Raw genomic sequence first — 14,232 nt, 5'->3', positions numbered from 1 at the left:
GAATTTAGGATTTAGGACAACCTGCTCTTTGGGCTTTCTCCTTGCTACTTGCTGCTAGTACTGTTAGGTTTGCGAGCATGACTCTGTCTTCCCACTTGTCCCTGTTTCTTCTGGGGAACTAACAAGAGAAAACATCAGGATGAGGGTCTGCTTGGCCACAGCCCGCTGGGTACTATCTCTTACTCACAAATAGAATGCAATGAACCTGAGGGCTTAACTGGAAGTTACAGGATAATGACAAAGCTAGTTAAAGAATTTGGCCACACTCTTAGTATTTGCATAATATCTTAAAAGCTTCTCTACATTTCTGCTGTGCAATGATTCTTGACTAGGCAAAGGAACCAGAGACACTAAGTAACTTTCATTGGGGCTGAGGGTCCGCCGGGCCAGTGCTTAACTACTTATTTCCTAAAGTTTGCAACAGATGTCCCAAGAGCCAATGAAAGGTAATCTTTAACGTTTCTTCAACTTTGTTGTGCTAAGACCTTGCTCTGTGCCAGTAATTAAACCATATTTCAGAAGCTCTATACTCCCTCCTGGATGATAAATGCATCTTTTTGTTGAGGTAGTAAAAACCATTATTTTTAAATATTCCCTGATCTCCAGTGAGACCAAGTGGAATTTCAACAGACTTTCCAAAAGAATAACAAGAATAAAAATAAAAAATTACCGGAGTCTAAAAAGTAGGGAAAAATCTTTCATCTGAAAGATAAAATATTACAAAATATAAGACATATTGGAATACACATATTTTCCTTTAACAGTGACCACACAGTGTTTGTGACTCCATAGCATCAGAAAAACACTGTAGTTGACTCTCCACTGTGCAAACGACACCAACGACAGCCACATCTAAGTAAGCAGGACTCCCAAATGGTGTCTTTAAACCTGTTCACACATGAGTTCTTCATCCAAATCTCTGAAGGATTTGCTTTATTTCCCAATCGTTTTGTGATAATAGGAATTTAATTCTGCTGCAAGAATTGCTCAATTTCGGAATAGCAGAGATGCTGAATGCTAAATTTAGACAAATAAAAAAGTTTTTTTTTCCTCACTGGCTGTTCTTATCATGTTATCAGTGCTTAATCTTTGTGAATGCAAACTTTAAAATAGTGTTAAGTCCAGTACTCCGGCTTGGCATTACTTAAAAATAAAAGGCACAGATAGTCTCACATGTTATCTCAATCTGCTTGGGGTCGGAGAGCAGGGGTAATGGTTTAATTCCACTTTTGAGATGGGAAAAGTATGACCTACAGAGAGATCAAGTTATCAGCCCAGACACAGAGATACTTGTGGAGCAACGAGACCCCAAACAGGTAGCCTGAGTGTCAGACATGGTACAATAGGAGATGAGAGTCCAGGCCAAGCAACGGAAGCTCTGTGAACCTCATTTTGCTTATCTGAGAACGAAATGTTCCCCATCTCAGAAGGCTGTTGAGTGTAAAGTAAATTATTATTCTGACTCATGCTGAGGGATTCTTCCTTTAGCTTTTCCTTCCTTTTTTAAAAAGCTGTTTATTTCTATCTTTGTTTTTCTTTCTTTCTTTCTTTCTTTCTTTCTTTTTTTTTTTTTTTTTTGATGTTCATTTATGTCTGAGACAGAGAGAGTGAGTGTGAGTGGGGGCGGGGTCTGCACTGACAGCACAGAGCCCTATGCAGGGCTCGAGCTCAGGAACCATGAAATCATGACCTGAGCCCAAGTTGGAAGCTTAACTGACTGAGCCACCCAGGCTCCCCTGTTCATTTCCATCTTAATTGGTGCTAATTGCATTAGCACTCAAGAGACACTTCTCAAAAACCCACATCTTTTTGTTTCAGGGCATATATATGTTTTAAAAAACAGTACTCTGCTCATGCAATTAGCATTTTTGACACAAGGATAATTTGATTACATACACTTTGTATATTATTTAATTTTTTTTCTATAAAAGATGTGAACTGGACTAAACAGCCAGGTATCTTGTAATGTGTATGGATCATTCAATGTTTTAGAGCCAGGTTTGAACCCACTTTCTAGAAGAAAAACTGGTGTTGATGCTGCATCATAGGAAGAGGAAAGCCATATCTCAGGGATGTCATCTGGGAGCAGATCCTTAAATTGGGGGTCAGTGATTTCTCAATCAGGAAATGGGGAGTAGGCTGTTTCATTTGTCTTAGAAGCTCACCCATAAAAATTTAGGACAGACCAAAACCCCATGTGGCAGAGGAAGCTACGTGTTCACAAAATCCACGCTCCTTTCCCAGCCATCCGTGGGAAACAGCTGCCCAGCCAGGGATGACATTTCTCCAGGGTGCATCTGGGACCAGCACTCAGGTAGGACCATCAGGGCTCATTCTTCTCCATGGGATAGGTGTGGAGGTTTTGTGAATCACTTCCGGGACAGGGCTTTTTTGTTTGTTTGGTCTTTTGTTTGTTTTAAAGCACTGCCTACTCCAGTCTCTATCTCTGCTATCGGCTGGTTCCAGAGAGTTCCAGAGCTGCAGGGAGGACCACCGGTGTCAGCTACCTGGGCCCCAGAATCCCAGCATGGAGAAGGGCTCCCTGCACTGGCCCTTCTGTGAGTGAAAACAAACTTCTACTGTGTTGAACTACACTAAAATTTGGTGTTAAAGTTGTTATAGAAGCCAACGAAGTGTTATACCCTATTTACAGAGCTATTGCGTAGAGTGATAATATACTTCTTTTAACTGCACATTTAGAAAGTAAAAAGAACCTAGTTCTTAAAAAAGAAACCGTTACCTTTATCACAATTGACTCCATAGAATCCAGGTGGGCAGATGCAGAACCCAGGAGTGACACAGAGCCCGCCGTTCATACACCGCGGCGTGCAAAGGGCTGATAGAGAGAGATCTCCGATTAAGGTCAAGTGGGGTGTTGAGAAGGGCCATTTTGGAAATATCAATAATACAACAGCTCTACATTTTAAAATTTTTACTTGAGAGAGAGAGAGAAAATCTTAAGCAGACTCTATGCTCAGCATGGAGCCTGACATAGGGCTTGATTCCACAACCCTGGGATCAGACTTGAGCTGAAATCAAGAATTGGACACTCAACCAACTAAGCCACCCAGGTGCCCCACAGGTTTGCTACATTAAACATTATTTATGTGTGGTAAATCAGGGTGGTTTTTTTTTTTTTGCCAGTTAATAGATGAGAGGTTTAGAATTGTTCCATTTCTTTTTTTTTTAATTTTTAAAAATGTTTTATTTATTTTTGAGAGAGAGAGAGAGAGAGAGAGAGAGAGAGAGCATGAGCAGAAGAGGGGCAGAGAGAGAGAGGGAGACACAGAATCTGAATCAGGCTCCAGGCTCTGAGCTGTCAGCACAGGGCCCGACGTGGGGCTTGAACCCACGAACCATGAGATCATGACCTGAGCTGAAGTCGGATGCTTAACTGACTGAGCCATCCAGGCGCCCCATAATTGTTCCATTTCAATGCCTGATTAAACTTTGCCTAGAATCATTACTTTGACGAAGAGGTAGCCTTCTTAAGACTGTAAATATTTTTCCCTGCCCTATTTCCTAGATCTTCTAATTCCAAAATATAAGCAAACAAGAGAAATTCTTATGTCTTAAAGGTGAAAAATACTTGGCTTGCTCTCGTCAAATAAACTCTTAGTATGTAAGCATCCTGTGGTTAATACAATTTTCTTGTTTAACTCTTTCATGTAATAGTAATTTTGCTGAGATAGATATATTTACAATACAAATGATTTCCACTTTTTGGGGGGAATCCAATTTAAGTGGAGGAGAAACTTTCTTAAGTTTATGCCAAAGCATAGTGTATATAATAGTGAATCAGGGGTGGCTGGGGAATGGCCACAAAGAATGTAGACTCTGTACTAAAGTTCTCTGCCCCTGTCACCATATATTAGCTTTACCAGAAAACCACTCCTAGAGGTCCTTTCCAATTGCTCTTCTGTGGCTTTTTAAGATCTTACCAATCCTTATGATTTGACCAGAAAAATATTTCCGTCTCCCTGCATGTGTTAAAAAAGCATATTTGGGGACCTGGTGTGATGTCCATTTCATTAGGAAGCACGTGAGGTCAGTTGGGGTCTCCCTGTCCCGTACCTTTCTCACAGTGAGGGCCGTAGAATCCTTCAGGACACTGGCAGGCGCGTCTTTCATTACAAAAGCCTCCATTTCGGCACCCTCCTGGGCATTCGGCTTCACCAAAGAGAAACAAGGTTATACACCTTTGAAACCGTGTTGGGGGAATTACTGCAAGCTTGAAGAGGTTAGTGCTGACTTTCCCCTCTGTGCACTGATTATCATAATTTACTGAACCCGATAGCTTCTCCTTCATTCTCTCTATATACCACTGGTACTTCGGCAAATCCTCATCAGAGTAACATTTTGCTTCTTTCAATCCCACTTTCAACAGCAGGGGGCTCATGGAAGAAGGCAAAGCAAGCATTATTCTGCCTTCATCACCACCTATTTATCTCCTGTACCTTCTTAGATTCACCCTGAAATAAAATGAATCGGATTACCCACAGAATTCACTTTTTTAGGGTAGAATGACCTTTTGGTACACCTTTATCTTTATTTATGTTTTTATTTTTAATTAATTAATTAATTAATTAATTAAAAAGCTTTAATGTTTTAAATTTATCTTTGAGAGACAGAGAGACAGCGCAAACAGGGGAGGGTCAGAGAGAGAGGGAGATACAGAATCTGAAGCAGGCTCCAGGCTCTGGGCTAGCTGTCAGCACAGAGCCCGATGTGGGGCTCGAACCCACGGACTGTGAGATCATGACCTGAGCCAAAGCTGGACGCTTAAGCGACTGAGCCACTCACGGGCCCCTAATTATTTATGTTTTTAAAGTATGCTTTGCACCCAGCATGGAGACCAACATGGGGCTTGAACTCACAACCCTGAGATCAAGACCTGAGCTGAGATTAAGAGTTGGACGGTAACTAACTGAGCCATCCAGGCATCCCTTGGTGAATCATTAGAGTACTGAAAGCCTCTAGAGCTTAAATTCTGTGCTAGAAAAGCTTGTGTCAGGATGGGAGAAAAATCTAGGCCTTCTTGCTTAAATGGGCATCAGGGTACGATGCCTATGGCTGGCAAGATTACTGGTGTGATGGCAGCACTCTGTGCTCCGGAGAGGTTAGCCGCACCACGCCTCTGGCAGTCCTCCGAGTTGTGTTGCCTTGACAGGTGGTAGTTGCTGGTAATGACTGGTGATTTTACTAGGAGGCTGGGGACTCCCAAAGATTGTGTTGGAGGAGGGGAAGGAGAGAGGTAGAAGAGAGGATTTCCAAAAGGGTACTGGAGTTCCTAAAATTGTGAGGGGGTGGGGTCATAGCAGAGGAGGTTTGTCTTAGCACAATACTGGACCTGCGGTTACCAGCCACTCCTGCCATTGGTGTGATTATAATTATACCCAAAATTTATCCTCTTTCTTCCTTCCTCCCTCCCCTCCCGCACTCTCTCTTCCTCTCTTTCTTCCTCCCTCCCTTTCTTCCTCCCTCCCGTCCTTCCTCCCTCCCGTCCTTCCTTCTTCCCTTTCTTTCTTTCTTTCTTTCTTTCTTTCTTTCTTTCTTTCTTTCTTTCTTTCTTTCTTCTTTCTCTGTTTCTTTCCTTGCCTTTCTTTTCTTTTCCTTTCCCTTCCTTCCTTCTTTCCACATCACACCTGGAAGCTTTATGAGCGTTCTCTTGATGGTGATCACTAATTACCTTGTTGACATGTTTTAAAGAAGATAGCATTTTGAGGCGTCTGTAGGATGGTGTTGCCTTCAGAATTCATTACAATCACATTCACTTCAAAAGCTGCCACTCCATCCTGTTTTCCAAGACACGGGAAACCAACTTGAACGACTAAAGAAAAAGCAAGTATAGAGAAACAGTTTATCTAGTTGATTCGAGTTGTATAGAAATCTTGGTAAGAGAGGCAAAGAACAAAGCAAAAATGTTCATATTTCATTATTTCATATTCTTGTATCTACAACATAAGAAACACTGTATTTTGATCATATGAGCATTCTCCATCATGCTGGGTAGAGAAAGAATGAATAGGCCATTAATTTGTACCTTACTGATATGGAATTGGGGATATTTTGTCCCTAGTCTGGGTTTGTAGTATCTTGAAAAAAAGATTTTCTCTAAAAATTAAAGGCAGTATAGACTGATTAATTAAGGAAAGAAAACTGGTGGGCATCTTCACCAGCCTCCATATAATCCAAAAAGAGCTTTAAAAATAGTATTCCAGAGAAACCTAACAGGGGACCATGGGAAGGTGAAAGGCGGTAGGGGGGGGGGCGAAGAGTTAGGGAGAGGGAATGAGGTAAATCATGAGAGACTCTTGAATACTGAAAACAGACTGAGGGCTGAAGAGGGAGGGGAAAGGGAATGGGGGGTGATGGTCACAGAGGGGGCACTTGTGGGGAAGAGCACTGGGTGTTATATGGAAACCAACTTGGCAATAAACTATTTTTAAAAAATAATAAAAATAGTATTCCAGAATCTATTAAATAAAGCCCTTTATAGGCACTAGCTCCATCTTTACTCTGTGTGCTTGAAAGTGACAAAATATTTTCTTTGGAAATGTCCTATAACTCAGGCTATACTCCAGTTATTGGATTGAGTTAGTGACGTTAATATTTTCTCAGGCTAATTTTAAGATGTGTCCATATCTTGGGATCTAGAGGAGAGTTTGATGTGATAAAATAATCTTGTGATAAGCTTATATCTAATAATTTAGGTTCCTAAAAATGAGCCATTTGTTTTTTGTGAGTATAATGATCACCGGGGTAATGCTGACTCAGCAGAGGAGTGGTGACCCACGACGATGGTGCACTGAGAGGCAAGAGGACCCCAATCGTGGAGTGCCCACACGTCAGTGGGTGGAAACTGGATCATGTCATTGGCTAAAAGACTGATTATGTAAATTTCTAAAGTGCACTAGATTATCATAACATATCCACTGGACAAGAGTGATTTAGTTGATCCATTAGACTCTAGTTCTTCCTTATATATAGGAAGAAATATTACTAATGGGATACATTTGAAATTTTACTTCTTTTGTTTCTATATAGCAGCTTATGGTTACTGGCAAGCTTGGGGAAATCAGACCAAACCAAGAAAAATCCTTTCCCTTTAGAGTTTTCATAAAACTTTCCACTAGATGCATAAGAAGAAATGAGCTAGGAATTGGCTTGCTTTTCCATCAGGCATAGCGTACAAGCTGGTCAGATGATCTTACTAGTGTGCTTGCCAATGAAAACCCCCTCAGGCTGTGGCACTGTCAGTGTGTGTTACGGTGCCTTTCTCAAAATAACATGTATTCCCAGTTCTGAATCTTGAGTCCTGAGCATTGCAAAATAATCTATTAAATGGTAAGAAGGAAATACAGACATTTTAATAGAAATAAAGAGAAAAAACCCAAAATTTTGACTGCAGTTCTAAAGTAAAATTGTCCCCTCTGAAAGTCTTGGATTAATGAAATCTTATACATGAAAATGCCAATTTACAAAACACAAGAACCCATTGTAGGGATTTCCATTTCAAAAAGAAGCAAAAGAGCTGATGAAGGCCTTTCAACTGTGACTCTTCCAATGCGTTTTCACTTTGTTCCATTCTAAAATTTCAGTAATCTTTCTTATGAATCTTTTACATGGATGGGCAGGTGAATAATTGCCCTGAGGCATAAACAGATAGAAGAAACTGAAAGGATTTTTTAAGATAAAACTTCTAGAATGTTCTCACCACATGTCATGTCTCATCAGAACTATTATTTCCCAGGTGCATCTTTTTCCTGGACCTTATTTGCAGCCCACTTAATTCTTTACAAAAGGCACTTCACTTTTATTTTAGCCCTCAGAATCTTGGCATGGAAGAGAAAATGCTTGTAAGTAAATTCTTCTTCATTTCCGTTTATCAGCATTGTCAAATTTCTTTTTTTAAGTAAAACATTTTTTTAATGTTTTTATTTATTTTTTGAGAGACAGAGAGACAGAGTACAAGCTGGGGAGGGGCAGAAAGAGGGAGGGAGACACAGAATCTGAAGCAGGTTCCAGGCTCTGAGCTAGCTGTCAGCACAGAGCTGTCATGGGGCTCGAACTCGTGAACCACAGATCATGACCTGGGCCGACATTGGACACTCAACCAACTGAGCCACCCAGGAACCCCATCATTGTCAAGTTTCAAAGCACATTTGGGATATTAAATATCAAAATGTCTAATTATATGTATGAAAAGTTCAGTTAAAAATAATTACTAGTTTGCACATATTTTCAAAAGTGCTATGAGCAAACCATTTACAAATATGCTTAAATTATGACATATTCACATGCTTGAGTCACAGGGGGATGGTTCTAGAAGGTCTGGAGTACTCACATAAAAGTAACGAAATATGCAGAGGGTTCCCCGGCCTGTGGTCACCTTAAAAGAAGGGCTCTGAACAATCCGAGGAAAGAAAACCAAGGATGCCAAATCCCTTAGAAGTTCAGCAGGGAAAACACAACACAAGTAAATTTCTTCTGGGTCTTCAAGGTGAATTTTTCTCTTTAAATGGTTAATTACAAATTTGAGTCAAGATACAAAGAGTGTATCCATTTAACAAATATTGAGCATTTACTAGGTGCCAGCTGCTGTTCCAGGCACGGGGGATACTTCAGAGAACGGGACAAATAAAACTGCCTCCCTTTTGTGGCACTTACGTTTTTCAGGGACTTGGTCTGAAGACAATTTGTGAAAGTAACATTTTAATCATCTAAAAATTGAGAAAAAGAAACACGAAACATTTAAAGCCAGAGACTTAAGTTGGAATTGAAAGTAGTTTCAGTGCTTGTTTTGGGTCTGCAATGACTGGATTCTTTGGGTATCGATCTTTATAATCTAACTTCAATTTGCCTGTAGTTTAAGCTCACAACAGGTGCATAAATATGTCGTCTGGAATATTGTTGAATGATTAAAATAAAAATCAGGGAGAGAACGGCACTTGCTATGACCCATTGATTTAGGGCGGGTTTAAGCCCTTTGGGCCTCAATTGCCTTATTTGGCAGTAAGACTAATACTACTTTTAAAATAATTCTTAGGAATATTTTTTGTGTGAAAACTCATTACTTGAAACTTTAAAGAAAATGTAGTGTTATCATTCATCATCAAATATGTCTTTCATTTAAAAAAATCTTATCAAGGGGACACGTGGGTGACTCAGTTAAGCTTCTGACTCTTGATTTCAGTGCAGGTCATGATCCCAGGGTGGTAAGATCGAGCCCTGTGTTGGGCTCAGTGCTGGGCAAGGAGCCTGCTTAAGATTCTCTCTCTCTCCATCTCTCTCCCTCTGTACTCATTCTCTCTCTCGAAAGAATTTTTAAAGAGATAATTTGTTTTTAAAAAATCTCGTAAAAGCACTCACTCGTAGTTATGCCCAATTATGTCAAATGCAAAAGGAAGGAAAATATCCTTTATATTTTTGAATAGAAAAACTTTAGGCCATCTTGGCAGATAACTGAAGACATGGCCTCTTCATTCTCTTAGTAACCCAGTAGGAAAGAACTATGGTACTCATCTAGAATTATGTTTAATTCACATTAATGTTAATATGAAATATTTTCCTTCCTCATCTAAACTCTAGGTTCAAAATTGTGTTTATTTCCTTACATATTTATAATTGCAACTGAATAAATTCAGTTTCAGTTAAAAGTGAGCACATCAGGGGCACCTGGGTGGCTTAGTTGATTAAGTGTCCAATTCTTGATTTCAGCTCAGGTAATGATTTCACAGTTCCGTGGGTCTGAGCTGCTTGCGATTCTCTCTGCCCCTCCCCCACTTTGCTCGCGCTTTCTCTCTCCCTCTCAAAATAAATAAATACATAAATTTTTTTGAATGATCACATAGAAAATTCCCTCAGCCCAGGTGGAAAAGTTTTACCAACAGATACATATCTCTTTTGAAATAGGTATGTCAGTATAATTATGATCTGAACCTCAATACAGAATAAAAGTAGACATTAATAGAAATGTATAAATTAGACTAATTATACTTGTCCATTTGTCAATTTTAAAACGAAATAGAAATTTCATTTCCTGAAGCGCCTGGGTGGCTCAATTGGTTAAGCGCCTGACTTTGGCTCGGGTTATGATCTCATGGTTTGTGGGTTCAAGTCCCGCATTGGGCTCTGTGCTGATGGCTCAGAGCCTAGAAGCTGCTTCGGATTCTGTGTCTCCATCTCTCCCTGCCCCTCCCCTGCTCGTGCTCTCTCTCTCTGTTTCTCAAAAATAAATATTTTCAAAAAAAAAAAAAGAGATTTCATTTCCTTTTGTACAAACTACCTGTCTTCCTTTCTGCTTATAAATTTTATCTGTAAGGCCATTCAAGTAGTAAGAAGTATTGCTTTTAAAATGTTTCAAAAAAATTCGCTTAAAAAAAAAAGCCTGACTTTAGTTAGTCTCAGTTTTAGCAATAGACTTTTGTGAAGCCTTTGCTTTACCCAAACTAGATTTCTTTCAGTTCCTCAACATGTGGTGTGCACCACATTGTCCCGACTCTGCACCCCCATCTTGCTGCTTGGAATATCCTTTCTCTTCTTTTCTGTCCAGTGTCTGCCTATGCATCTTGCAAGATGAAAATAAAGAGCACTTGCTCTCTGTAACCTTCCCTAACAACCCCACCTAAATCATTTCACTTACGTATTTTATGAAGACCTTTATCAATGATTGCATTATAATATGATGATACAATTATGATTCTGGATTCTTTGTTAAGATTGGGATTTTCAAAGGCAAGTATCATATCTTATTTGTTTTTGTAATTTCAGCACCTGGCATACTGTCTGTCACAAGGTAGGCACTGACAGGCACATAGATAGACCTGGGGGGAGACACATCCATATACTTTTATACACACAGGCACACACTTGCACATAAATAGAAATTCACCACAGACAGTGGGAGATACGGAGAATAATACATTAGCAGTGTGCGTGCAGAAAAACACATACAAAGAAAAAGAGATCTCAAAGGGAGAAAAAGCACAAACTCTCTACTTCCAAAGAACAATAGAAATATAAAAGTTTCATTGTGTTTTTGCAACGATAAGCATATAAGCAGAAAGCTACTTTTACCAAAAGTTAGATGAAATTAGTCCAGATGTGAATTTCAGCACATCTGTATAATGAAACCAAGGTACATTAAAACAACTCAGAAAAACTAAAGCAGATTGAACATAACTCACATGGCGTTCAAGTACACACTTGATGTGCAATTGATTGTACATAAACTAACTCTTACATAGACGTAAACAGCAAACATAGGTGTCTGATTAAACACCTCTCCTGAGATGGGCATGGAACTCACAGAGCCTCAGCCTACAGTCACAGGAGCCACTGCCCGTACAAGGGAAGAGATGAGAGAGGGCAGGAGCTCATCCTCTGCACCACATGACCACAAAGTGCTACGTAACCACACAACTAGTCATCCGTGGGCCAAGCTGAGCACCTTCCCTAGCTTTACTTTCTGCTAAAGACTGAGGTCACTGAGAAGATGGTCCCTCCAACATTAGCACCTATTCCAAAATTTCTAGACATGGAATTCCTAGAAGTCTTGGTTGAGAAGCAAGTGGCTCTGTTGGTTTCATGGTACGACAGAAACAGTTTTCAGAGAGGCAAAGCCTTGGCTTTATGGAAACTGGTTTTTGTTATCCAGTTTTACTGAACCAGCCTGCAGTTTGTATTTCCTGTTTTTGTTTTCTTCTGATGCCAGAAGGCAGGCACTTCATAACTATTAAACATCAAGAGTTTTCTTTTCATGCAATGTTCAGGCATAGAGGAGTCTGGGGGATAAAAGAACTACATAGCAGCTTGAGGGTATAAAATAGACCAGTAGAATATAATGACTACTATCTGGATGTTTAGGAGCAAAGACATACTGATCTGGTTACTTTTTAATAATTCAAGGTACCCTTTCCGCTCCAAGTGTGGGGACTGAGCTAATAAGGCTAATGAATAACTGCCCTGCAATGGGCTAAAATTCCCATAAACTTTGTGCACCTGCATTTCTACAAGCAAATCCTACATCTGCCTTTAAAACCTTATGTATGTGGGGGTGGCATTGTATATGTGGTGTATCTGTGTGTGTGCATGTGTGCACACCCGCACATGCACTAATCACCTTGTCCCAGAAGAAGGCTGATTCTTTTTCATCCTACCTTTTCCAAAGCATCACTTTCCCCCCTAAATTTTATTATTTATAAAGATTCTAGATGATTAGCAATTAAAGTTTTACCTAAGTATGGAGTATTAAAATATTCTCACATCATATATTTAGAAATGTGATTGTTTCAATATCCTAACAAGTAGAAATTTGCCAGAGTCCAGCTCCAGCAGGTCCAAGGTTCCCTGAAGGAAGGATGGTGTCAGTGAGAGAAGGGTGAGAGAGCCTCAGGTTTTTTTCTGATCACCAGGCAGGCATCTCTGCACTGACTGAGACTCACTTTATTTATGCTTAAGTGTATGGGGAACAGCACAGAAGTGGCATTTGCTTTAGACAATTATTTCTGATGATAAATTTCTTTGATATGTGAAAGTTTCCCAGAACATAGATTTGTAGAAGACTCATGCATAATCTTTATCAATAGGGATTGATGTAGGTGATTTAGATGCTTATCATATGGGGAAGGAAGGTATCTTTAGGATTCAAAAACAAGACAATGTTTTTAGCACGGCAAAGGCAGAAGTGAGTTCTTTGTGAGCAGGGGTCGATAGCCTGTATGCTAGTATGAGAAAAACAGGATTCTCAGGAAATGTAATGTTTGCTCCCATAACCACAAAAGAAGTTTCTATAATAAATTCCTTCACGAGGTGCAATCAGCATTGTAGGGCCAGAATAAGGGGACAAGTCACTCCCGATACCAATTAACAAGGTGCCTGGGGGGGGGGGGTTGATGCTGAAGCAAAAACAATTGAGTGGGGGTAGATATCAGTCATCATCTGACGGCAGGCGGCCTTGCAAACCTGCCTTACCTCACAAGGAGTTTCTCAACTTGTGAGTTCAGAATGGCTCCCAACAGAAATTCAGTAATCTTTTTTTGCTAGATACTATAGTGAATAAAACTGGGAAGAATTATGATACAAGCATTAAATTGGAAATCCAGAGATGGAAAATTTATCGGAAGTTGAGCAGGTGTAACTGTGTAATTAATTTAATTAATACATTCTTAGCGGGCTACCAACGAGCCTGTATTCTTTTAATAATCAGAAAATAACAAAGGAAAAATTTTAAATATAAACTGGAGTTTGAGAGATATATTATGTATTTGTTTCATTCGTGAGTGCTTCTAAAAAGAAAGACTAAAACCTATGATCAAGAAAATTTTATTAAAAAAATTATCTTTTACTAGAAAGAAATAGCATGTGATGTGGCATGAGACTGAGTAATGGCCATACTCCAAGAACGTCTCATCTCTGTGGAGTATGTGACAGCAGTGGCGATGCCATCTGTGTGGAATAGGCGTATGCACGTATCTGGTATGGGGTAGCCTTATCCTTGGGGCTACAAATCTCAGGTGAGTTTACCTCCGGAATCTAAGGCCTCGTTCCTTCACAAGAGCTTCCTAGAACCCCAAACCCATGTAGACCGGAGGTAAATACTCTGGGAGGATGGCCGGTTATACCAACAGCACTGGGATGACCCGACAGAAACTCCAATTCACACTCTTGCTGTCTTCACTCACCCTGGCACCCATGCCCGGAAATTGGAAAAACTCGGCTACTCTAGTCCCAAACTCTTTCAATGCTGGGATGCCATACTAGAGATCCACTAGAAGTAGTTGATAACTGCAACCTGAAAATGGCCTTTATAAGGGTATCTGATTCCCTAATCATTGCATAGAATTATATTAGCCCTTAATGAGATTTTCATTTGACATCAAAGATAATCTAATGAAAGCAAAACTGAACTCTTGAGACTTCATCAAGATAAAAAGCTTCTGCAAGGCAAAGGAAACAATCAAGAAAACTAATAGGCAACCGACAGAATGGGAAAATATAGTTGCAAATGACATATAAGATAAAGGGCTAGTATGGAAAATATACAAGGAACTCACCAAACTTCACACCCACAAAACAAATAACCCAGTGAAGAAATGGGCAGAAGACATGAACAGTCACTTCTCTAAAGAGGACATCCAGATGGCCTACAGGCACATGAAACGATGCTCAACATCACTCATCATCAGGGAAACACAAATCAAAACCACACTGAGATACCACCTCACGCCA

General features: G+C 39.9%; 1 protein-coding gene across 1 annotated transcript in view; it reads right to left on the bottom strand.

Moving 5' to 3' along the window:
* The window catches only part of WIF1 (WNT inhibitory factor 1), a 70,942-nt gene that overhangs the window by 12,489 nt on the left and 44,221 nt on the right, over positions 1-14,232 (bottom strand). The window contains exons 4-6 of the mRNA XM_029955830.1: positions 5,690-5,830; positions 4,075-4,170; positions 2,741-2,836 (exon numbers count right to left, since the gene is read on the bottom strand). Coding sequence (XP_029811690.1) covers positions 2,741-2,836; positions 4,075-4,170; positions 5,690-5,830 — 333 coding nt within the window. The remainder of the gene's footprint in view (positions 1-2,740; positions 2,837-4,074; positions 4,171-5,689; positions 5,831-14,232) is intronic.

This window comes from Suricata suricatta, chromosome 10, assembly GCF_006229205.1.
Source record: "Suricata suricatta isolate VVHF042 chromosome 10, meerkat_22Aug2017_6uvM2_HiC, whole genome shotgun sequence".
Lineage (NCBI taxonomy): Eukaryota > Metazoa > Chordata > Mammalia > Carnivora > Herpestidae > Suricata > Suricata suricatta.
Note: the sequence above shows the minus strand (reverse complement) of the source record. Positions and strands in the feature narration are given on the sequence as shown.